The following is a 23,078-nucleotide window of genomic DNA, read 5'->3' on the forward strand; positions in this document are numbered from 1 at the left end:
ACTAAAAGACAGTGTCTGTGCCATTGAAGGGCGAATATATTTCTGGATGTAGATTATACTCAGGATTTTGTATGACTCTGCTTGATTTAATTTTTTCTCCTTATTCTTCTGCTTTATGTACAGTGATGTGAATTCAATGTATCTGTCTTCCACTGAGCCCCCAGCTGCTGCTGAGTGGGCTTGTCTGCTGCGTCCCCTGCGAGGGAGAGAACCTGAAGGAATCTGGAACTTGCTTTCCATTGTGCGGGAGATGTTTAAGAGGCGGGATAGCAATGCAGCTCCTTTGCTGGAGATTCTGACTGACCAGTGCCTCAACTATGAGCAGGTATCTCTTTGCTTGGAGTGTGGGGATGTTTTGAGCACCAGTAACTGGTGCTTTGTGTCTATATAACCCATGGCTGAATACAATTATTCTATTATTTTACAATTATTTTATTATTATTTATTATTTTAATAGCCTATGTGCATTGTAGGCAGGTGCTTCTCCACACTGAAAGGATGTTACAGTTTGCTCTTGTTCTGATTTAGTGATGTCCTGGTAACACTGTATTTCCCAAATGCCTCAGTTGTTCTACCATGAATATGTAGACTCTGAGTTCTTTTGTTCAGCATATTTGATTTGATTTCTTCCCAATCAAGGTGATTTATTTTACAGTTGTTCTGTTTTTTTGTTTTTTTTTTTTTTTTTTTTTTTTAACAAAGCATGTCATGTATGAGCTGTCATGTTGATAAAACTAAATATATATGTTGTGTGATAGAGTCTCAGATTCTTTTGTTATCTTCACGGAAGATATCTTTTGGTGGATTGAAGCAGTACATTTATTTAGTCAAAATGATATTAGAAGAAACTATTTCTTTTGATAGTTCAGAACTTTGACCTCAGTCTGTAATATAAATAGTGGTGTAGGTTTCCTTATTGCTCCATCTCATACCTCGACTTTAAGCAAGGGAAAGGAAATGCTCCATTTATCACATTTGTTTACTTTTTCTCTCCAAGTGTGAAGACCTCTAGGAAATGAATGTCCTGTGAGTGTTTTGTTCTTTGCGCATGTGCCTTCTAACCAGAGAAATTTTGAGGCCCTTAATTCTCACAAGCCAATACTGCTTTAGTGGTCATAATTACTTTGGAGTCAAATGAAAACCTTGTATTAACTACAGATCCCATTTCCTTGGGATTATGAGATAAATGAGAGCAGAGGATGAGATGCTGGCCACAGCACAGCTTCACTGAGCCTTTTCTTCTGCAGATAACTGGCTGGTGGTACAGTGTACGAACATCCGCGTCACACAGCAGTGCCAGTGGGCACACGGGACGCAGCAATGGCCAGTCAGAAGTAGCTGCTCATGCTTGTGCAAGCATGTGTGATGAGATGGTGGTTCTTTGGAGGCTAGCTGTCCTTGACCCAACTATTAGTCCACAGAGGTGAGCTCCAGAATCAATTCCTGTCTCTCTTTAATTTCTGTGATACTCAAGCACACTAAAGAGTTTCGTCCTGTAGATTTCTTGTGTTTGTATCATGACCTCAATACTTGTTCAACCATTAGTCCTTCTGGACTACATATGTGCTATGTGACATTCAAAGCACTGTAATTACTTTAATTGCTATTGTTGCTTACTTTTACCAACATCGAGTAGTGTGACTAATTTGTTTTCTGAGAGCCCTTTCTTACATATGGGTAATTCTGCATTTTAGTGTCCCAATGGAGAGCATTTCTTTGAATGATAGCATCAGCTACCAATTAATTTTAAAGGTTTTTATATTTAACCATTCAGCAGTTTAATGGAATTCTGTTTAGCCCAGTCATTCACTATTGTGTATTTCGAGATGAACCAGTTTTTACTTTCTGTGCTCTTAAGGAGTTGTTCTCTGCAGTGTGTTGGTAAACAGTGTCACCAGTGTATGATTTTCAGTCAGTGTTTTCAATTGTCTGAGAAAAAATGGTGTGGCTTCTGCTGATTTCTAAACCATATTGTGCTCTGGTAAGTCACTGCCATCTTTATTTAGCACCAGTTGAATAGCTGAGGAGGTACTCAGAGCTCCTGTGGAGATACTGTGGTTGACATTGTAATTGTTTTGTACATCTTGTCTTCAGAGTGTGGGGTATAAAATGTATTGGATTAATTTAATGTGCTATAAATTCTCAGAAGTTTCTCAGAACAAATGAAAACAGGATGGTAATTTCAGAACAATTACATGTTAACAGGATTAGCTTTCTCTTAATTGTGTAGCATTAATAAAATGCCCTATGAAAGGCATATCAGGGACATTAAAATGGATGCAGTTTCTGTCTTGTACAGTTTACAATATGAAGTAGCTAAGTATAGGAGTTGAAGTCAAAAACTGTAGGGAATGAGGCTTAAAATAAACACAAACATCAATCAAATAACGGAGAAAAAGCATAAAGCATTTAAATAACGTATGAAGCATAAAGTATTTTAATAACGTATGACGTTGTGCTATCTATAGTCACATTTGAGTTATTTGATGCAGTTCAGATTTGCTTAGATCTGCTACTCGAGCTAATGAATAATTGAAATGCTCCTGCTTGATTACCTATTCTCTTGGTGTTTGAATAGTCTCCAAAGACCCTCTTCTTGTGCTTTCCAGCCCCTTACAGGGAGTCACAAGGAGACTTCACAGGTTCTCATCCTTATGTTACCCTTCCTGAGTATTCCTGCTCCTTTTTCCTTCTGAAAATAATGTTCTTAACCAGTATGTTTCCTGGTTAATTAATTTCTTTAGTGGACAAATATAAGTAGTCCATTTCGTTTAGTCCCTATTGTCCCAATACCCTTTGCACCTAAATTGGGTCACCTCAATTTTAATTTTGTTTTCTTGTCCTTTTATTAGGAAATCTGATAGGATTTAAGTGTTGGGATTATACATGAGAAATGTGTGGCAGAAACAGAATGGCAGTTGATTGAGACACCTGGTGAAATTTCTAGAAATGTCTTTTTCTCTTGAATTAGATCTCCGTTTAGACTATTTTGCTTAAGTGCATAGGCCCTACATGAGATTTGGAGCTGGAAAATGCAGAACTGTTTTGTTCTTCCCATAGTAATATGGGGCCATGGGACTAACTGTGTATCATGAGTCTATGTAGTCCTGCCAGCTTGCTGCTTCTTCAGAGTTACTCGAACATCAATTATTGCTGTCCCTATGGTTTGCAAGTTTGTTCTCCTGAGGACGGCCTGCTAAAGCTTAAATTAAATTGTTGGCTTCTCTATAGGCCCATTAGGGTAAAGAGGTAAATGCCTGGGAGGGAGATTAGGTGGTCCTGTCTGGCATTGTGCTTCCCAGGGTCGGCTATTTAGGTTGTACTCGTGAATATCGTAACTGGAGTTATTCTCAGGGCTGTTTCACAGCTGCTGCAAGCTGTTTTATGAGTGTTTCCAAGGGCAGTTCCCCATGGAACTGAGACTCTGAGACTCATCTCACTCATCTGAGATTGCTGAGACTCAAATCACTAACGCCTTATTTAGGGCAGATAAGCAAACAGGGCAGACAGTGTTTTATTTTAAACCTCCCAGTTTGTATTGTGCTTTCATGTTGGTGATGTTCGTGTTTTGTTTCTGGATCATGAACCTGTCTACAACCCAGTTGTTAATATATCTGTTTGCTTTTTTCAGCCTGTCTTCTTACTACTGCTGCCTGTATTTAGCATTAACTTCATTCAGCAGATGATGTTTCCGGCCAAAGGAAGGAAGTGTTCTGTGGGTCAACTAGTAGTTTGTTGCAGGTGCTTTTTGTGTCTGCTTCCTAACCTGTCCCCTTTCTTCTCTTAGGCGCAGGGATCTTTGCTCACAGCTCAGACAGTGGCAGCTGAAAGTCATAGATAACGTTAAGAGGGGTCAGCACAAGAAATCACTGGAGAAGCTCTTCCAAGGTTTCAAGCCAGCTGTAGAAGCCTGTTACTTCAATTGGGAGGAAGCTTATCCCATTCCTGGGATTACATATAGCAGCACTGACAAGAAGAACTCGTTCTGTTGGGTGAAGGCCATCCAACAGAGGAGCTGCCGGTTGCAGTGTGCAGAAAGTGCCTGTGAGGCTGGCAGGACGCATGGCCAGGAGCCCGGGGCAGCGTGTGTGCAGCCCGGGGACAGGCTGCGGCCCTCTCCCCAGGAGCCAGCCGTCCGTCCAAAGGAGCTCACGGGGAAGAGGAAAGTCGTCTCTGAAACGCCGCAGAGGGTTCTGAGGCGGCTCTCGGCAGAGGGGGACAAAGCTGTCTATAAGACTGCAGTGAGCAAAGCAAAGTTGCCAGTGAGCAAAGGCTTGACCAGTAAACATAGTGGGAAACGCCGTATGAGCAGCGAGGACAGCTCTCTGGAGCCAGACTTGGCAGAGATGAGCCTGGATGATAGCAGCTTGGCGCTGGGGGCAGAAGCCAGCAATACCTTCAGTTTTACAGAAAGTCCATTGAGCAGGAGTTACAGGGATGCCTTTGAGGAGGATGGTGGAGTGTACTTCTCAGAGGGACCTGAGCCTACTCTCAGGAGCAGTTCCATGGCCAAGAAACCCCCCAAGGATCCTGTGGGGGAGGTGGGTAGTGGCGATGATGACTTGCCTTCTGCAGATGAGAACTCTGGTGGTGTGAGTCTGAAGCCTGAAGAAGTGGGAGAGAATGGTGCAGCAGGGGGAGGAGATGATGGAGAAGAGGAAGATGATTACCAGGTATATTATCTGAATCCACAAGAGGTAGCCAAGGAAGATGATGACAAAGCTGAAGGGGGAATTGAAGAGGAGCAGGATATATTTGCTGGTATAAAGCCTCTGGAACAGGAGAACCGGATGGAGGTGAGTTGAATCTAGTTCAAAATGCTGTTTTGCAGTTTTATATGTTGTATAAATCATGGTCTCACCACCCTCATAGCTGTCACACTTAACCTAGGATGTTGTTAAATCAAGTGCTTAATTACAATGTTGTGATAACCAACTGTGTCATAAGGTATGTACAAGCTTAATGCAGTGGCAGCATATGTCTGCTTCCCACAAGTTTGATTCCCTGTTTCTGTGCTAACTGCAAGTGTGTCCCAGTTTTAGTTAGTCCCATCTCACACTCCAAATGTAGACAAAACAGTGTGTGCTTTTCACTTAGTCCCACCCTTGGAAAAGGCAAAAATTATCTGAAATTAAAAATGAGACTGAGACATACTCAGAAAAAAAAAATTTAAATCCAACTATTTAAGCAGAAGTTCTTTGGAAAGGAGAAGCAGTCTAAATAAACTGTGTCTTATTCCTGTAATAACCACAAAATGGCAATGCATGGAAACAGTGGTAATTTGAAGTTTAGTATTTTTTGAGCTATTTTCTGATCTCATAGCACTTGGAGAGAGGATGGGACTTAATAATGTAAGAAAAGACTTGTTGGGGGAGTGCTTCAAGGAGTGGTGGTGAAGGACTAGGCAAGGAGGACTCTGAGAATACCTGCTGCTGAAGTTGAGAATTGTGCTTTCAGTCTTTGTGACAGGTGGTTTGAGCAGGCTGACTCCAGGCTGGGCTGATGTGGTCATGTGGAACATGACCATCTGTTCCTTCTTGCAGGTCCTGTTTGCCTGTGCAGAGGCACTGTATGCGCACGGATACAGTAGCGAGGCGTGCCGCTTGACTGTAGAGCTTGCCAGGGACCTACTGGCCAACCCTCCAGATCTCAAAGTGGAGCAGCCACCAACTAAGGTAGAGAGATGGCAGCAACCATCAGTAGTCTTGATGTTAGTGCAGCTCTGTGCAGGTGACCCTGTTTCTTGAGATTCTCTCCAAAACCTTAATCTCCTATTTCATAGTGCACATCACTGGAAATGTTAGTAGTTCTGCTATTTCAGGATAAGAGGGTTGGACAGAAGCATAAGTTTCTGGAAACTCAGTTGTAGTGACACTCAGTAGTGTTTGTTGTATAGAAGGGTTTCCTTGGAAGGGATGGATGTGTGACATCTGCCTGCACAGCATCAGTCCAACAGGGAACATGTGTCTTGTCCACAGGCCAGCTCTTCCACTGTGTTGTCCTGGAGTGACACAGGGGAGGCAGTGATGTTCAATGGTAACCACTGAAATTGGAGATTTCTCAGCAGAAGGACAAAATCTAAATGTATTTTATTCTTTCCTCTGTCCATAATTACTGCAAAAGATAAGAGGACAAGAGAGTCATTTAGGATGTTTAGGAAAGTGTCTGTGACAAATTCCTCCTCAAACAGGGCAAAAAGAACAAGGTGTCAACCAGCAAGCAGACATGGATGGCAACCAACACCTTGTCTAAAGCTGCTTTCTTGCTGACTGTCTTGAGTGAGCGGCTGGAGTACCACAACCTGGCCTTCCGAATAGGAATGTTTGCTCTGGAGCTGCAGAGACCACCTGCCTCTACCAAGGCTCTGGAGGTAATGAAATATCTCAAAAAGACAGTATCCATAAACATTGTTCTCTTGGGATGTGTTTGCTCACATGGTTTAAATTTCAGCGCCCGAAGTTTGATTGTGCTTTTATGTTTTCTTAAAATGGATCGCAATAGAACTAAATCAATTGAGTGCACATCCCATTAGGACATGTTGATCTCCTAAAAAAATTATTAGCAATATCACTTGAGCTGTTGTTACCTTCACTGATAGGAAGGTCAGACAAAGCTATAGGTCTGAAAATATTTAAATGAGTACAAAATCTTTTATGACTGTATTATTTGGATAAGAACAGCCTAGTTCTTATCTTAAGTATGTTTTCATTTTGCTTCACTAATGTGGGGAAAAACAAAGGCATTTGTAAATGCCCATATTTGTCCGTATTTGCATCGGTGAAATGGTTTGAAAGTTATTCCTTAGGGTGAATTGGTGCAATTGTTATGTATCTGAAAATTGTTGCTTTTGCTGATACCTCATTCACTGGCAAGCAAGCATATGCACTGTACAAGCATATTATTTTGGACACTCCTTGATTACTATGAGGATTCCTGTTTTGAAAAAAGTGTCCAGTGAAGACCATGTCTGTGTGATTTACAGCTGCCTTGCTTTTCACTGCAGGGTTGTTCAGTCTCTTAGAGTGTGTATTGTTGCTAGTTATCCACCAACTACAATTATTCATTATCTGTACTTCTTAGGGTCTGATTAGAAGATTGTGAGTTTGGCAGTCACTTGCTACCTAAAAGAAAACTATTGCTTTGACGTGTTAAGAATGGAGGGAATTCAGGCACAGAGCAGTGAAATGTCTTCATCCTGATGGCATGTGTGCTGCAACTGTGCCCTTTCTTCTGCTAATCAGTCTCTGGTGTCTCAAATGGGTGTATCACTTAACATAGCATCCTTTCTTCCTACAATTACAAGTAACCACCTTTTCCACTGACCTATCCTGTCAGATACTTCTGCTGATGTTCTTGTGAGAGCTGATGCATTTTTTTTGTATGCAGCTGAAAAGTCATCATTTGAGTAAAAAAAAAAATGTGTATAAATATGAAGCAAGACTCTTATTAGATGTGAAAACCATTTTCATTGTGGAGAGAATGGTAATGGTGGCTAGGCTGGTAAGCACTGCTCTTATTTAATAAACTAATAAAACCTATGGCTGTACTTTATGTATAGAGGAGAACGGTGTGCTCCCCATAGGGGACTGTGCCTCTGACAGCTTTTTTTCTGTTTCCTTGTGGATACCACCAGGTGAAGCTGGCTTATCAGGAATCTGAGATTGCAGCCCTCTTGAAGAAGATTCCCTTGGGCACCAATGAGATGAACACTATTCGAGGAAGAGCCGAAGAACTGCGAGAAGGGACCTTGTGTGATTACCGTCCTGTCCTGCCTCTGATGTTGGCAAGCTTTATATTTGATGTCCTGTGCACTCCAGGTACTGACAGCATTGGCCTGAGTGTGTGCAGGGCATATTCTGAGATGCCAGGTCTTGAGGGATTTTCACAGAGAAACTGTCTTCTCTATAAGAACAACCAAAGTTTAATTCTTCATACACTGTTGCTTGCACTTGCCTCTATGTTGTTTTAAAGATATTTTGTTCCCCAGTGGGACAGTTCTCCTTCTGCCTACATTTGAAAACAACTCCACACTTAAGACATTTCAGCACTCTATGTGTGTTTGTAAAATAGTTACATATTACTGACTTTGCTGCTTTTACGCTGGTTATATTTTGAGGAATCTAATACAAATCTAGAATATAATAAGAACACAGCAACCTGGGATTAGAAGACTGACTTGGCAATATACTGGTTTGGAACCTTCTGAGCTTAGAGAAAGAATTGGGAAGAAAACCTTGTAAGGTGCTGTGATCTTGAAGCTGGTATGAGGCTAAGAATAGGACCACAGGAAGCTATGAAAATTCAGAAAGCTCTCAGAAATGTCTTTTGCTTTGAAGCCTTAGTTTTGAAAGATGAACACTAATTCTATTGTATTCTTTCAGTGGTTTCTCCTACAGGCTCTAGACCCCCAAGCCGTAATTGGAATAATGAAATGCCTGGAGATGAAGAACTTGGTTTTGAGGCAGCTGTTGCTGCTCTTGGTAAGAATCTTTACAAGGAAAGTCTGCCTTCATCCATGTTCTGCATGCTTTCCCATTTTGAATGGTGAGAGTTAGTAGTTCATTCCAGTTTGGTCCTGAAATAGAAGTGTTTGCAGAGTTTGACAGAATCAGGTGCAAGATTCTACATGCCAGGGTTGGGGTATCATTGCAAAGCTGTGAAAAAATGGAAGGACAATACGGGATGAGAGCTCAGTGTTTAGGTAGTAACATGAATTTTAGTTTTCTGCTTGCTCTTTTGTCAGGAAATATGTATTGCCTGGACTTCAATGGAAATGGACAGTTTCAGAGGCAATTAGGACAAAAGGCAATAATTTTTGAAGAGATTAGACAATGATAGCAAAAGATTAGCAGAGGTACTCTGAAGTATTATCATATCATTCAGGATCTTAGCAGAGTACTGAATTCTTGCCTCATTTGCTTCAACAACAAAGCAGTGATTATATACATGTTATGTTGACAGTACTGTATGCGTGTTTTAAAGCAGTATGCAAAAAGAAATTAAATGGATTAGACAAAACCTGTTATTTGTTGCCTCATCTCTGAAAGAAGATGAGTTTTTTATGGTGTTGGAATGCTGGCTTGTAGCATCTGCAGAAACCAAAAGGCTTGTTTCAAGATAGGGTTATAGGCTTGCCTGGACTCTTCCTGTAGCTTTTTAGTATCTGGTTGTTCTGACAGTTGTGGCCAACTTAGTATTCTAGGGACAGACTGCAGCTTCTGTTTATTCATGGCCTCTTTTTGAAGTTAACAGAAAAAATCTTGTTTTGCCTGTAACAGTGAGGCTATTAAAACAGTCTGAAGTATAGACAGCTCTCAGGATGTAGTGTAGTCCCATGAGGTCACTTGTCTCTTCATGCTCTCTTTTATGGACTGCAGGTATGAAAACAACTGTCAGTGAAGCAGAACATCCTCTGTTGTGTGAAGGCACACGAAGGGAGAAAGGGGATCTGGCACTAGCCCTGATGATCACTTACAAGGATGATCAGTCTAAGCTGAAGAAGGTGAGTTTCCCTTTGAAAGGGGAGAGAGAGAAGGAAGGTTTGGGTTTTGATGGATTTGATAGTTTTGCCAGCGAGTGTAAGTTGTGTCACATACTGATGTTTTACAAGCTATGTTGTGGTATTTATATTCATCCACTGCTGCAAAACCTGATTGTATGGAGTGTGTTGCCCTGGGAGAGGCATTCTTTCCATAGGTTTCTTAAGATCCAGTCAGGGCATGTGTTGTCACTGCTTTTATTGCTAAGACAAGTTCACTCCTAAGGGGTTTTGTTGTGCAGTCTGTGTGTGGTCTGGGAATTGCATATGTTTTGCTGCAGGGATATTGGCTTACAGAACAGTATAGCTAGCAAAAGCTCTGTTTCTTAACCTCTCACCTCTTTGATATACTAGTTCATTACACCTGTCTTAATTTACTGTGCAAGAGAGAGTAAAACTTTGCCTCTCCACCCCAAAGGAAGAAAAAAAATTGAAAACTGCTGAAGCTTCAGAAAGGATTTTATTAATCTTTTATATTCAGAAATCCTCCTAGACAGCAAGAACTACATTATTAGTGTCTTTTTGTCTCCTAAAAGAGAAGCATTTTTGCTATACTCTTCTCCAGGGTATAACAGGGACACTGTGATAGCAATCATCTGTGCATAAATGATCTGTCAGACTTGTGGTGTTGATTAAATATGGAGAACAAACAGTATAAGTGGACAAACCCTTAGAATGTGGTGATGCATTGTTCCCCAATTACATAATAAGTTATGACAAGAAAATGTTACTGTAGGCCAGTATAATGCAGTTTCTCTAGTGGCTTTGCCCGTTTCTCAGTAATGTATGACAGGATTTTCTGAATGGTGAGCGTAGAATTTTTTTGACTTGAACAACATCTGACAGAACTAAATTTAGAATTCTCCATTCTGTCCTTGCTATACCAGAATTGCTTATTTTTTGTGAATTTTGGGTGCTTTTCAAGTAAAGCCAGTGGCTGTTTCAAGTGAAAATGTGGTATTACTGAGTCTTTGAATCCTCAAGTAATGCAGACCACCTGTCTCTCAACAGTGCATTGCATTGCTCTTTGGTGCAGGAAGATGATGCATATTTTTTAGAAAAATAAGCATTTTCTTTTTATCTCCAACAAATAAAATTTGATATTTTACCTCTTTGTCTTAGTGTAATGCCTGGTCTCTTACCCTTCACTGTGAGCCTTTTTTTTTCCCCTTGTTGTTGAAGATTTTGGACAAACTCCTGGACAGAGAAAGTCAAACTCACAAACCACAGACGCTGAGCTCCTTCTACTCATCCAGCAAGCCTGCGGTGGCCAACCAAAAATCTCCTTCCAAACATGCTGCCCAGTCTGCTGCAGCTATCCAGCAGCTTCCAGGGACTTCTGTCACTCAGCAAGCTGCTGTAAGCACTGCAGTGCAGAGCAGTCCTGAGAACTTTGTGGAGAAGAGTACACAAGGTAAGAAGTCGTTTGTAACAGCTATGCTAAAATTTTCCACAGTTAGAGCCTATTTTCCAAATCTTGAGTTAAATGTTCTTGGCCTAGTGTCAGATGATCTGCTTTATAACTGAAAGAAAACTGACATAATCCTGCTCATAAATATAATTCATTTTATAAAAATCTGTTGATACTTGTATCTTTTAAATGGCCATGTCTGATTTTAGAGATACAGAAAGAAGATGATGTTTACGTTGTCACTGTTGTGTTTAGCAGAGAGCTCTCAGAGGTCCCCGTGTGAGCCAGCTGCTGAGGCCACTGTTTTGAAACAAGAGGGGAAGGTCCCCAGTCGTCTGGCCCTTGGAAACCGAGGTGGATACAATGGGAGATGCTGGGGCTCACCTGTCAGGCAGAAGAAGAAACACACAGGTGGGAATGGACTAGCTCATACAGCATCTAGTGCTCTCTTAGGCAGTCTGCTGGGAGAAGAGCTTTTTACAAGGACATGTAGTGATATGACAAAGGATAACAGCTTTAAGCTGAAAGCTGGGAGATTTAGATTGGACATTAGGAAGAAGTTCTTTATTGTAAGGGTTGTGAGGCTCTGAACAGGTTGCACAGAGAAGTGGTGAATGCCCCATCCCTGGGAGTTTAAGACCAGGTTGGATGGGACTGACCAAACTGTTCTATGACTCTGGGATTTTACTTGTCAGCCTTTCCTGTACAACAGAAGCAGCTGAGTATCTCTGAGGTGTTTGACATGGACATATAAGATTTGCTCCATAAATTTCCTGCCTTTCTTGCACTAGTTATGTTCTGTGTTTGGATGGATTAGATTCCTGGAGCTGAATGACTGCTGACTCTAGAAGTGCAGCACTGTGCTCCTGGATCCAGAAACAAATTCAGAGAAGCTGCTGCCTCTCTACACTGCTCTTGGGAAGGGTATAAGTTAGAGGCAGAGGATGTGAAGGTTGTGCAGCATGTATCTGAAGGGTTTTCTTCCTATTTGTATAATCTGTGGAACTTGACTTTGTAAGTACATTTGCTTGTTGTTATTATACTCTGCCACAAAACTTGGCAGGTGGAGTGAGGGGCTGTGATGGTGTGAAGAGGGAAATAAAGATGCCATGTTCTTGGACTCTTCTACATTTTAATCCAAGAATTACAAAATGTCACTGATGTCTGTGGCCAAATTGGTTTGATTTAACCTCTCTCAATTTACAATGACTGCCTGTCAGCCCTAAGGCAATCACCGACACAATTGATCTTAGCTGGTACTGCAGGTGATATGTTTCAGTTTACCTTCCTGCATTGCATTTACCAACCCTGGTGACATTTCTATGTTGGTTCTGGTGTTGTAGGCATGGCTAGTATTGACAGCAGTGCTCCTGAAACCACCTCTGACAGTTCTCCAACCCTCAGTCGGCGTCCTCTACGTGGGGGCTGGGCAACGACATCCTGGGGCAGAGGACAGGACAGTGACAGCATCAGCAGTTCTTCAAGTGATTCACTGGGATCTTCCTCTTCCAGTGGCAGTAGGAGAGCAAGTGGGGGAGCCCGTGCAAAGACTGTGGAAGTTGGCAGGTAATGAATAATACCAATACACCAAGGCAACCTCTAGGCCTGATGTTGGGGACATGCCATGCGTGCATCGGGAAATACTTTATGGGGAAAATTTGCTTTGTTTCCTCTAGACCCCAAAGACAGGGGTTCTTTGTACCCCAGCTGGCAAACTTGGGGTACTTATGTAAAAGATTCCTCTGTCTTTCTTCTAGGTATAAAGGGAGGCGGCTGGAGAGCCATGCTCCTCATGTCCCAAACCAGCCCTCAGAGGCAGCTGCTCACTTCTACTTTGAATTGGCTAAGACAGTCCTTATCAAAGCAGGTGGAAACAGCAGTACCTCTATCTTCACCCATCCTTCCTCCAGTGGTGGGCACCAGGGACCACACCGCAACCTTCACCTCTGCGCCTTTGAGATTGGGCTGTATGCACTAGGGCTGCACAACTTCGTGTCTCCCAACTGGCTCTCTCGAACTTACTCCTCACATGTCTCCTGGATCACAGGTTACAGCAAAGCTTTTTTGGGAGGCTGACTTTTGGGCAGGAAGTAGGATAGGGAGGCAAGCTTGTTCTTGAGAACGGTGATACTGATGTGCTGTAGGAGCCATGTGAGCAGCTCACACAGCTGCTATAGTTACTGATCAGCATTGATTTGTACAGTGGTGGTTACTTTGGCCTGGAAAGTTCTTGTGACCTCTTTCTTGTTTGAACTGCAAAATGCTTTGGTCTAAAAAGCCCACTTCTCATACAGAGACTGGTCTTTACCTCTCCTTCAGAAGTGTGCTGAAGAGACAGACATATGTCAAGTCTGAACATGCTCTCTGGCAGTGTTCAGTTCTCACTTTCCACTTCCTTTTGATTGCACCCATACCTGCTACCTATCTGTATGGCTTTTAAAAGCCTAAAAAATACACCTTCAAAAATTCATGTTTTCCTGATGTGAATTACTAGACTGACAGTCCAGACTGGTTTGTGGGTACTAAAATCAGCTATAGCAAGTACTTTTGCTATTTCAAATGCATTTTAGCTTAAGTAATGGTGTCCTCACTCACCACTTGCTCATTGAGGGCTCTTGTTTGTCCTGTGTTTTGGGAGGAGGCACCTAAATTTGATGTGAACTGTAATGGAAGCAACTGGGTTGTGTCACTGCTGCTGAAGGAAGTGAAGAATGCACCTGCTGTTGAAAGAAAGCTGACTAACTGTGCTGGGCATACAGTGGTGTGAGAGTCTCTCTCACTCTTCTTCTTAGGGCAGGCCATGGAGATTGGTAGCGCAGCCTTGAACATCTTAGTGGAGTGTTGGGATGGACATCTGACTCCCCCAGAGGTGGCATCATTGGCAGACAGAGCTTCACGGGCCAGAGACTCCAACATGGTGCGGGCAGCTGCTGAACTGGCACTCAGCTGCCTGCCTCATGCCCATGCCCTGAACCCAAACGAGATCCAGAGGGCTCTGGTGCAGTGTAAGGAACAGGTGAGCATCATATGGTAGCTGCTAGTGGAGGCTGATTTCTAGTATCAAGGATGTGCTGCTGTTACCTGTGGGGCTGGCTCCTTGCCCAGCCTTAATCCCAGTTCTCTGGACTTCTAATGTTTCATGAATAACACTGGTTATTCTGCTGCATAGCATCTGGCTGGTCCCCATAGTATTAGTCATTTTAGAGTGCCTTGTACTTCTCCCCTCTTGTAGTTTTTCCTTCTTGTGTTTCTCATTTTACATTCTTAACTTCTTTTGTTTCACTGCTCGCAGGACAACCTGATGCTGGAAAAGGCCTGCATGGCAGTAGAAGAGGCAGCTAAAGGAGGTGGTGTGTACCCAGAAGTCCTGTTTGAAGTAGCTCATCAGTGGTACTGGCTTTATGAACAGACTGTTGGTGGGACCCCAGCCCAGAGAGAAGGTGCCACCGGCTGCAGTGCCGGTGGCGCGCGGGCCGCGTCGGAAGCAGCGCGTGGCCTGGCAGACAGCCGGGTGACCTCAGAGCCGACCACGGTGACGGTGGCAGCTGCAGTAACTGCAGCAGCAACTGTCATGCCAGTGATCTCTGTGGGGTCAACCATGTACCAGCAGCACACGGTGGCAGGGCCAGCAATGGCACATACACACACGCAGGGTCTCCACCCTTACACCACCCTCCAGACTCACATCCCCTGTAACCCCCAGTATATCGGACACACCATCCAGCACATGCCGCGCCCAGCAGTCTTCCCGGTCCCTGGCTCGGCGTATCCACAGGTGAGTTTTGTGCCTCGTTCATTTACTGTGACCTTGTGGGGCTGCTTCTGGGGGACTATGTTGGAGTGGGAGAGCATGGGGCTCAAACCTGTCATGGCTTGAGATCAGGTCTCTCTTTCTACTCTCACTTGCCAGTTGGTGACACTTTGGCCCTCCAGCTCAGCATTTGCACAGTAAGGAGCCTTTTGTGGCTGTGTTTCAAGTCTCAAGAGAATATAAAATATAATACATCAGTAGTTCTTAATTTCTGTTGCTCCGTAGTTTCTCAGAAGGCACTGGACAGAAAGCTTGTTTTCTTGAGAGCTTGCAGGCTAAATAGAGACTATGCTGGGAAAGCCAAATGAAAGTTATTTTAACCTTTGCCTATTTTTGAAGGTCTTGGAGTGGTTTTCTGCAAAATGATTAGGTTTTTAAAAGGAGGAGGAGCAAGCAGATGTAATGCTCATGCGGTGCAAGTTTCCTCCTTTGCTTCCTTCAGACTGGACTTTTCAAGCTCTGGGGCTTGTGTGGGGACATGATGTTTTGATTACTTCTAAGTGGTCAGGTGAAGCAGACACGACTTTTCTGTACCTTGTGTTGCAGGGTGTCCACCCAGCATTCATAGGGGCGCAGTACCCTTACTCAGTGACTGCACCGTCCCTGGCAGCTACAGCAGTGTCCTTCCCTGGCGTGCCCGTCCCCTCCATGACGCAGATCGCCGTGCATCCCTACCACAGTGAGACGGGACTGTCGCTGTCTTCCAATGTAGCGCGTAAGTTACACCTCTGGGCTGGGCAGCACACGTTTCTTTGCTGTCTCTTTACTCTTCACCAGTGAGGGCCTGTTCCTCATTGATTACAAGTGGCTCGAGGGTTCTTGCACTGGAAGGTTCTGGCCAAATAAATGCCATTTTAATGGTGTGCCTGCTCAGGGGTATTGGGATTCCCAAGGGGGCCTGATGCAGCTAGCAGAGAGAAACTTCTGTTTAGCTGAATTTCCAGTATGAGATTGTTTTCGCCTCAAGACTAAATCATGTTTGGAGCCCTTGTGGTCTTTCTGATTTCTAACCTGTAAAAGCTTAATTCCCGCTCTCCTTGGGCAAGGTGAGCATAGATGATCTTGAGCAAACTCATGTAATTCTGTTGGGTCAGGTGAACAGAGTAGGAAGCAGGCAGACTTCTGCTACAGAAGCACTACTAAATGTCTTTTCCTGCCTGAAAGGGTTGGAGGCAGCCAGTGCCCAAATGTGGAACTATCAGAGATGATGGATGTTTTGTCAAGAGTCATGTCAATAGCATTTGGAATGGATGCTCATGTGTTGTGCTAGGGCTTGAGTGATGGTGAAAATCCATGAAGTAGCATGTAGCACTGGGACAACAGATGTTGACTGGATTGTGGACATGCTGTCATTGCCATGGAGTTCTGCACCAGTGGGTCGTGCTTGACCCCAATCTCTACTAATCCATCATTGCAGAGGCTGTAATATTTCTCTACTTTCAGTGTGTTGCAACTCACCACGTGCTGGAAGACTGGTGTGTGAAAAATACTGAAAAGTTGTGTTGATCTCCTTCATATTCAGAGTATAAGTAGAATAGTTTTAGTTATTTTTTTATCCTGTGTTTTGATGCTAAAAAGCTACCACAAAAGCAAATAAAACAGTCTTGAAGGCCTTAGGATCTGATAGCTGCCAGCCTTAGTCACAATCTGATGCCATGACTTTTCATTGTGAGAAACCATTTCTGTTCTCCTCCAAAGAGCTATGAATCTTCCAGAAGTGCTAATTCATCCTAGAACACTTAAAATACCAAAAGGAGAAAACAACCCCACCCTTTCCAGTTGCCATTTTTTATGGCTTCCATAAACTTATTTTCAGTCCTTACAATACTGTTTCACTGTTCCTCAAGTGGTGAGGATCATGTGGTTAGGCCTGAGCTCTGGCAATAATTTACCTCATTCTTATGAGTTATTCTCCTTGACCAGACTTCAAACACAGTATGAATTTTGCCCTGCTTTGTGCATTGTTTGGCACCCTGTGTCTCCTTGGTTGAGGAGGTTAGACAGGTCTTTCCTGGGAGACACATTGTTCTCAGGTGTTTAACTGTTCACTAGCAAACATGGAGGGGGAAATTAAAAGGAACTTACAGCATTGCTCAAGCTGGCGTAGTAGCATCACAGAGAAACTGTGAAATAAGGGTAGCAGTTTGCACACACCTAATGGCATCTGTGCTCTGGAGCTCTCAAGCAAACCTTGCTTTTTACTCTTTGTACCTTTCTTGAGAGGGACAGGTAAATTTGAGTCTTGTAAGAGTGCAGCTTAGTGACTCAGTGTTTACTGCTGTCCGTACAAGTTTGGGTGGTACAATGCAATGGGTTTGCATTTGAAACCTGTCATTTCCCTTGAGTTTGCTTATACTAGTTAAGTGTCTGAAGGTGACAACTTCTCAAGTCTCCCTGCTGTTTTTACTGTTGGTACATGCTGCCAGTGTGTGCAGTGACTGTTCCTTCCAGGGATGATTGGAGGTCAGCCTGCAGTAACAGCCTTCCTGAACGGAGTGACAGCTGTCGTACAGCCCAAGTGGAAGAACCTTGCATTGTTGGACTTGATCTTTGAGTGACTTAATTCTGTTCCTGCTCAGTAATTTTCCTAGCAGTTTCTCATCAGGTGTAGACATACACATGATTGTTTCCTTGGACAAGAAGTCAGAACCAAATATTTTATTTAATCATAGCAAATGCATTCAAATCAACATACACATTTACAAGTAAAACATGGATTTTGTGCATGTTCACGAGATACTGCAGAAGAAATGGACACACATGTTACTGACACTGTCAGGCCCACCTTGCAAACAGAATAGGGCTATTCCTGGCCCACTGTATTTCAGTTGTAAGCCTGTGGGTTTTGGTTGCTTTATTGTTCTGATTAGGGGAATATAACCCTACACTGGCAGGGGGCAGTCAGGTGAAGGAGATGATGTCCCAAGTAAACCTTCTTTTAGGCTGCTGCTGGGTCCTAATGCTGCTGTTTTGCTCTCTTCAGTAGGCAGTGTCCATGCAGGATCAACGTTCCCAGCGATTCAGGGTGCTTCCTTGACAACTCTGTCCTCACAGCCCAACTCCCTCGTTACGGGGGGATTTCCTGCCGAGGATGAGCAGCACAGTCAGCCTGTGAGCCCCCAGGGCCTGCACTACCTCCACTCTGCATACCGAGTTGGTAAGGATGGCCAAGTGGGTTTCTGGAGTCCCCTTGAGAGGGATTCAGGGCAAGGCTACAGGTTTTCACTGTCAATTTGGCAATTGGCTACTGCACCTGTTGGGGGTGAATGCACCTGAGGGACATAGGAAAAGCAAGTTGATGATCAGATGTGGAGTCTAAAAATGAAGGCAAAGCACTGTAAGACTGAACAATTGCTTTTCAGGACCATCAGAGCAGAAAAGAGAGCTAAGTGGGTTAAAGCTGGGAAGTGTCTTGCCTTTCAGCAGATGTAGAAAGTAGCCTGCGTAGGCCTCCAAGGATGTGACTGTGCAAATTGTGACTATATGATAAAATAATATTTGGCTCCTTCTGCTCATGGATGGAGAGGGCACACCTCTAGTTTAATACCAGCTGAGTCTTCAGATGCACAGCGGAAGTGCCCTGTGCCTCTCCAGTTATTTGTTGAAGATAGATGCAGGAGGAACTTATATGTAGTGAAGAGTGGGTATGTAATGAGCATTCCTTTCCCAGTCACATGGTTATGAGAAAATGAGAGAGTCTGCCTGAATTGCCATTGGTACAAGGATAACAGTCTTAAGGTTTGGGATGAAGCTTAGATTGCAGTAAGCTACTCTACTAGTAAGTAGTAAGCTACTTGTATGTATTCATGGTTCAACCCAGTGGATGCTTGATGTAGGATAAAGAATCCTCTAAAAATAAGCAAAGGAAGAGAAACAGCAGGAAAATGGAAGGAAAGCTTGACTTTTTTGTTGAAAGCCAGAATAGAGAGTACTTGTTAGCTGGAAAGGTGTGCAGGTGTCTTTTAAAATATCAGTGGTACATGGCATGCCATGAAAGGTGTTTAATAACCTGAAAAAGAGAGAGGCACAGGCAGGGAAGATGGTCTGGAAGATCAGAACGTGGCACATGTTGGTATTTGAATACTGTTGAAATGGGTAGATTTGTCCAAAGAACTGTAATGGCATAAGTGAAATGTTTGCAAATTGGCAATATTGCAGCTCAGTGGTGGCCTGGTGTCTTTGCTGCAGAGCAGGTTGGTTTGGGTAGCTTCTCTGTTGCAAAATTTAGGTCAAAAGCTTTGCTTTCAGGACATCTCTTGTAGTGCAGCCTTTGGGACTCTCTGCTTGACGCTGCTGTGGGTGCTTGAGTGCCTCTTTGCAGCTCTGGTGAGGGGTGATGGCTGTGCAGGTTTCCCAGCTTGGAGCAGCAGATCCAGATGTTTTTGCAGATAGTTCCTGTGCTGGCAGGCTCCAAGGTTGCCCTTTTGTTTCTGTCTGGACTCTGCAGCTGTGGAATATTCTGTTGGTGAGGGGCAGGCCAGTCAGGTTGTGCTGCAGTGAGTGAAATGCTAGACCCAGCCTTACTGGGCAGAAGTGCTGCTTGACTGTGGCTGCCCTTTCTCACAGGGATGCTGGCTCTGGAGATGCTTGGCCGAAGAGCTCACAATGACCATCCCAACAACTTCTCCCGCAGCCCGCCCTACACTGAGGATGTGAAATGGCTCCTTGGGTTAGCTGCAAAGTTAGGTAAGGCTCAGAGCAGTACTTAACAGAAATCCACTTGCTGGGATTTGGGCCATGGTGGGAACGAGCTCTTTGAGTGAAGCTTCAAAGATTGGGCAAGCCTGGTATCAGTGCCATTCCTGAGAGAAGATCCCTACTGATCTTTCGTCCTCTCATTTGTCCCATTTTTGGGTTCTGTAGGCATGCTGTTGCATTTTGAGTCACTGGATGAAGTACATGAGATTGGACAGGGTTCAGAGCTTGTATCTCTTCCATTCTATAATATTGATTCTTTCTTTTACATTTGCACTGTATTGTAGGTATTCCTCTTATGTATATTTATACCTTCTGTGAAGACTTTTTATAGCAATAGGTGCTCATAACACCTATTTTTGGGAGGGTTGCTTGTTTTTATTTCCATTTTGCTCTTGTATTTTTTTTGTCAGCTCACTTTCTAAATTCTTTCATAAGCAGTAAGCTAAAAAAATCTTTACAAACAGCCTGTTTAGTGGCACAGCTTCTGCTGCTCCTGCTGGCAGAGCTCTACCATAGGAAGTGGTGAGGAAACTTGACTTATGTCTACAGCCTTCTTAAAGCCTGAGTGCTGAGGCATCTATGTGCTTCCTTGATGGGCAGTCAGGAAACAATGGAGAAGGTAGTGTGTTATCCTTGTCTTTCTAGTAACCTTGCCACATTAATCCACAAGGATTAGTTTCCTTTCATATCTCCTTTAAAGAAAGGTGAATTTGGGAACACCAGTAACTGAGGTGGTACCTGGTCTCTCCTCAGACCTGATGGGTATAGCAGAATCTTCTCTGTCCCATGAGTTTGCTAGACTGTCTCCCCCAAGCCTGCGGGAGGATGCAGTACTGTGAGAAGAAGGTGCTCCAGGTCCTTGCTGTGAAGTGTGGTTTCTTGTGTCTCTGTTACTTTACCACTGTTGTTCTGACTTCCTCCTGTGCAGGTGTAAACTACGTGCATCAGTTTTGCGTTGGTGCTGCCAAGGGGGTGCTGAGCCCTTTTGTGCTCCAGGAGATCATCATGGAAGCTCTACAGAGGCTCAACCCTGCCCATGTGCACAACCACCTGCGCACCCCAGCCTTCCACCAGCTGGTGCAGAGGTGCCAGCAGGCCTATATGCAGGTAAAGTGTGGCTTATCTTCCTGCCTGTCAGAGCTGCCAGGCCATTGCCTGCCTTGGAGGTGCTGCCTGTGTGTGCATGTGCAGAGGGGAAGGGGCCTTGGGCACTGGGAGCTGAAGGTCCATTCCTGATGCATCCTTCTCCCTCAGCAGGGACTGGAATAGGCATCACCTGCCTATATGGGGCTGCATGCAAAGGATCTCACTGTACTGCTTCTGCCAAGGCCTTCCACCTCCTGTGCTTTTCCATGAAGGCTGGGGTGGTTGTGTTCTTCCTCACTCTGAATGCTATCTGTACCTTTTAACTTCTGAACTTTCTTTGTTTTCAAGCCTCGTGTCCACCCCTGTCCGTAGCCCATCCTTTTTACTTTCTTGTTAGCAGTAGCCTATTTTCCCCTTCTCATGAAGCCTTGGCGTGGCTGTCTGGTGTTGGTGCCAGTGCTCACACCAACAATGGAGATTGCTTGGTCAGCTACCAGCACAGATATCCCTCCCAGGCTTTGTTGAAACCAGTGTTTCAGTGAGCCAGCTGGAATACCAAAGCTGCCTGTTTTTTAAAGCAGTGCAGTCAGGACACATCACATATACCTTCTTCTTGAATAAATGACCAAAGGGTGATTCTGTAGCCATATTGTCCAGGTTGGATTAGCTGTTCTGTCATCCTAGATGGTACTTTTGAGACATGACGGCTTCTTCATTTGGCCTTGAAAGCTAAGCCTGCTGGTTTTGGGCCTTGTTTGAGAAGCTGATAGAAGTGACAATGTTAAGCCTAGAGATATTTTGTAGCAATTTAGTGTAAACTTAACTCAGCCCATGTCCCTTAGCAAAGGAGATGGGCAGTGCCCAGGCTGGGTGTAACCTGCAGAATGAAAGGTTGTAAGGGTTGGATGCTGGTGGGGTAGAGTATTACCTGGGCCTTTAGTGCTGTACTGTGGCTCAATACAGTGCTCATGACATAGAGGACACTTGCTGATGCTGCATTTTGGTGCTCTGAGGGAGCACTGCCCTTGGGTGTGCTGGGGTGTAGGATACAGCAGTGTTGCCTTTGAGGTACTCTTCTCTGTCAGAGCTGCCGGTCTTGGACCACTGGTGGGTAACAGGAGCATGTGACCTGTTGCTCTGGGAGCTCAGTCTTGTGAGTTCACCAGCAGGGGGGCAGTGAGCAAATTCCTTAAGGCTCTTTCCCTTTTCCCATGCAGTACATCCATCATCGGCTGATCCATCTCACCCCAGCTGACTACGATGACTTTGTGAATGCCATCCGCAGCGCCAGAAGCGCCTTCTGCCTGACTCCCATGGGCATGATGCAGTTTAATGATATTCTCCAGAACCTAAAGCGCAGCAAGCAGACAAAGGAGCTGTGGCAAAGGGTCTCTCTGGAAATGACCACCTTCTCACCATGACATCAGGTGGAGCTCCACGGACACACAACCCTTTGCTCAACATAGTTGTAGTTCCATTTACACCATCCTTCCTTCTGGTGTCTTTTTTATTTTAGTTTTAACTTGTTGGAAACCACTGATCTGATGTATTTATACCATGACATTCCTCTCCAGCACTGCTGCGTGTGGCGCTCTGCTTTGCTCGCTCTTCCTCCTCCTTCTCAGGGGGCTGCAGGCTTGAGAAGCATCAGGAAATGAGAAGGAAGTTGAGCTGGCTGCCCTGTGGTGTAGTCACTGCTTTTCTCCCTGAGCCCCGGAGGCTGTCCTGCGAGCAGTTTGCAGTGTGATTGCGCACATGTTAGAGGGGTTGGGGATTCTGTCTGAAATATTTATTTTAGCATTTATAAATATGTAAACTTTTTTTTTTTTTTTTTTTTTTTTTGTATGGGCTTCTCTTACTCCACACACCATCTCCTTTTGGAGAGTGGCTGGAACTGCTGTGCACAGCAAGTGCTTCCTCCATCCCTTTCAGCAACTCCTGGTGAGAGAAGCTGAGACTGGAGTAGCAGGGCCAGGGCCACCTCTGCAGCTTTCTGCTGCAGCTGAGGACAGAGGCTGGAGCTCGGGCAGTGAGTCCTTGACTGCATTGAGCTGCCTGGAGAGTGCCAGAAGTGCTTGAGCTCTTTCTCAGGAGCGTCCCTCACTGGGCACTGCTGGCTCATAGAATGTTTTGATCCTGGTTGTTCCAAGTTGTACAATCCTGTTTCTTTTGGCTGGGGTATTACTCTCCTGTAATCACTTTCTTATCCCTCGTCTCTTCTCGTTTCCTGATTAAACACTTGTTTTCTTAGACTGACTCTCTCTTCTCTCTGCTATGATGTTGGCAGTCTGAAGGAGCTTGCCAGCTGTGTGTCAGTGGGAGCTCCTGTGAGCCCTGGTAGGTGGCTGCTGTGCTCTGGGGAGCAGCAGTCCAGCACAAGTTGGGGCCCAAAGGTTTCTTGCCTGGTACTGCTCTGACAATGACCTGCCTCTGCAGAGGCTGAGCTACATGTTTGATGGGTGCTGGGAGAGTTGGTGCTAAGTCTGGGATGTTCTTCCTACAGTTCTGTCAGTCACTGGCTTCCTTTTCTAGCC

General features: G+C 44.3%; 1 protein-coding gene across 2 annotated transcripts in view; it reads left to right on the forward strand.

Moving 5' to 3' along the window:
• The window catches only part of ZSWIM8 (zinc finger SWIM-type containing 8), a 53,952-nt gene extending 31,156 nt beyond the window's left edge, over positions 1–22,796 (forward strand). Inside the window, exons 8-26 of one of the 2 annotated variants that reach the window (XM_059476685.1) lie at positions 124–325; positions 1,248–1,423; positions 3,788–4,796; positions 5,544–5,675; positions 6,191–6,370; positions 7,634–7,817; positions 8,382–8,480; positions 9,378–9,502; positions 10,721–10,952; positions 11,205–11,360; positions 12,293–12,515; positions 12,707–12,996; positions 13,742–13,965; positions 14,242–14,724; positions 15,307–15,475; positions 17,744–17,917; positions 19,327–19,446; positions 20,387–20,565; positions 21,762–22,796. In XM_059476685.1, coding sequence (XP_059332668.1) covers positions 124–325; positions 1,248–1,423; positions 3,788–4,796; positions 5,544–5,675; positions 6,191–6,370; positions 7,634–7,817; positions 8,382–8,480; positions 9,378–9,502; positions 10,721–10,952; positions 11,205–11,360; positions 12,293–12,515; positions 12,707–12,996; positions 13,742–13,965; positions 14,242–14,724; positions 15,307–15,475; positions 17,744–17,917; positions 19,327–19,446; positions 20,387–20,565; positions 21,762–21,965 — 4,561 coding nt within the window. In that variant the 3' untranslated portion in view covers positions 21,966–22,796. The remainder of the gene's footprint in view (positions 1–123; positions 326–1,247; positions 1,424–3,787; positions 4,797–5,543; positions 5,676–6,190; positions 6,371–7,633; positions 7,818–8,381; positions 8,481–9,377; positions 9,503–10,720; positions 10,953–11,204; positions 11,361–12,292; positions 12,516–12,706; positions 12,997–13,741; positions 13,966–14,241; positions 14,725–15,306; positions 15,476–17,743; positions 17,918–19,326; positions 19,447–20,386; positions 20,566–21,761) is intronic. The other variant, XM_059476686.1, reaches the window with a different exon arrangement.
• Positions 22,797–23,078: the final 282 nt, after the last annotated feature.

Source organism: Ammospiza nelsoni, chromosome 8 (genome assembly GCF_027579445.1).
Source record: "Ammospiza nelsoni isolate bAmmNel1 chromosome 8, bAmmNel1.pri, whole genome shotgun sequence".
Lineage (NCBI taxonomy): Eukaryota > Metazoa > Chordata > Aves > Passeriformes > Passerellidae > Ammospiza > Ammospiza nelsoni.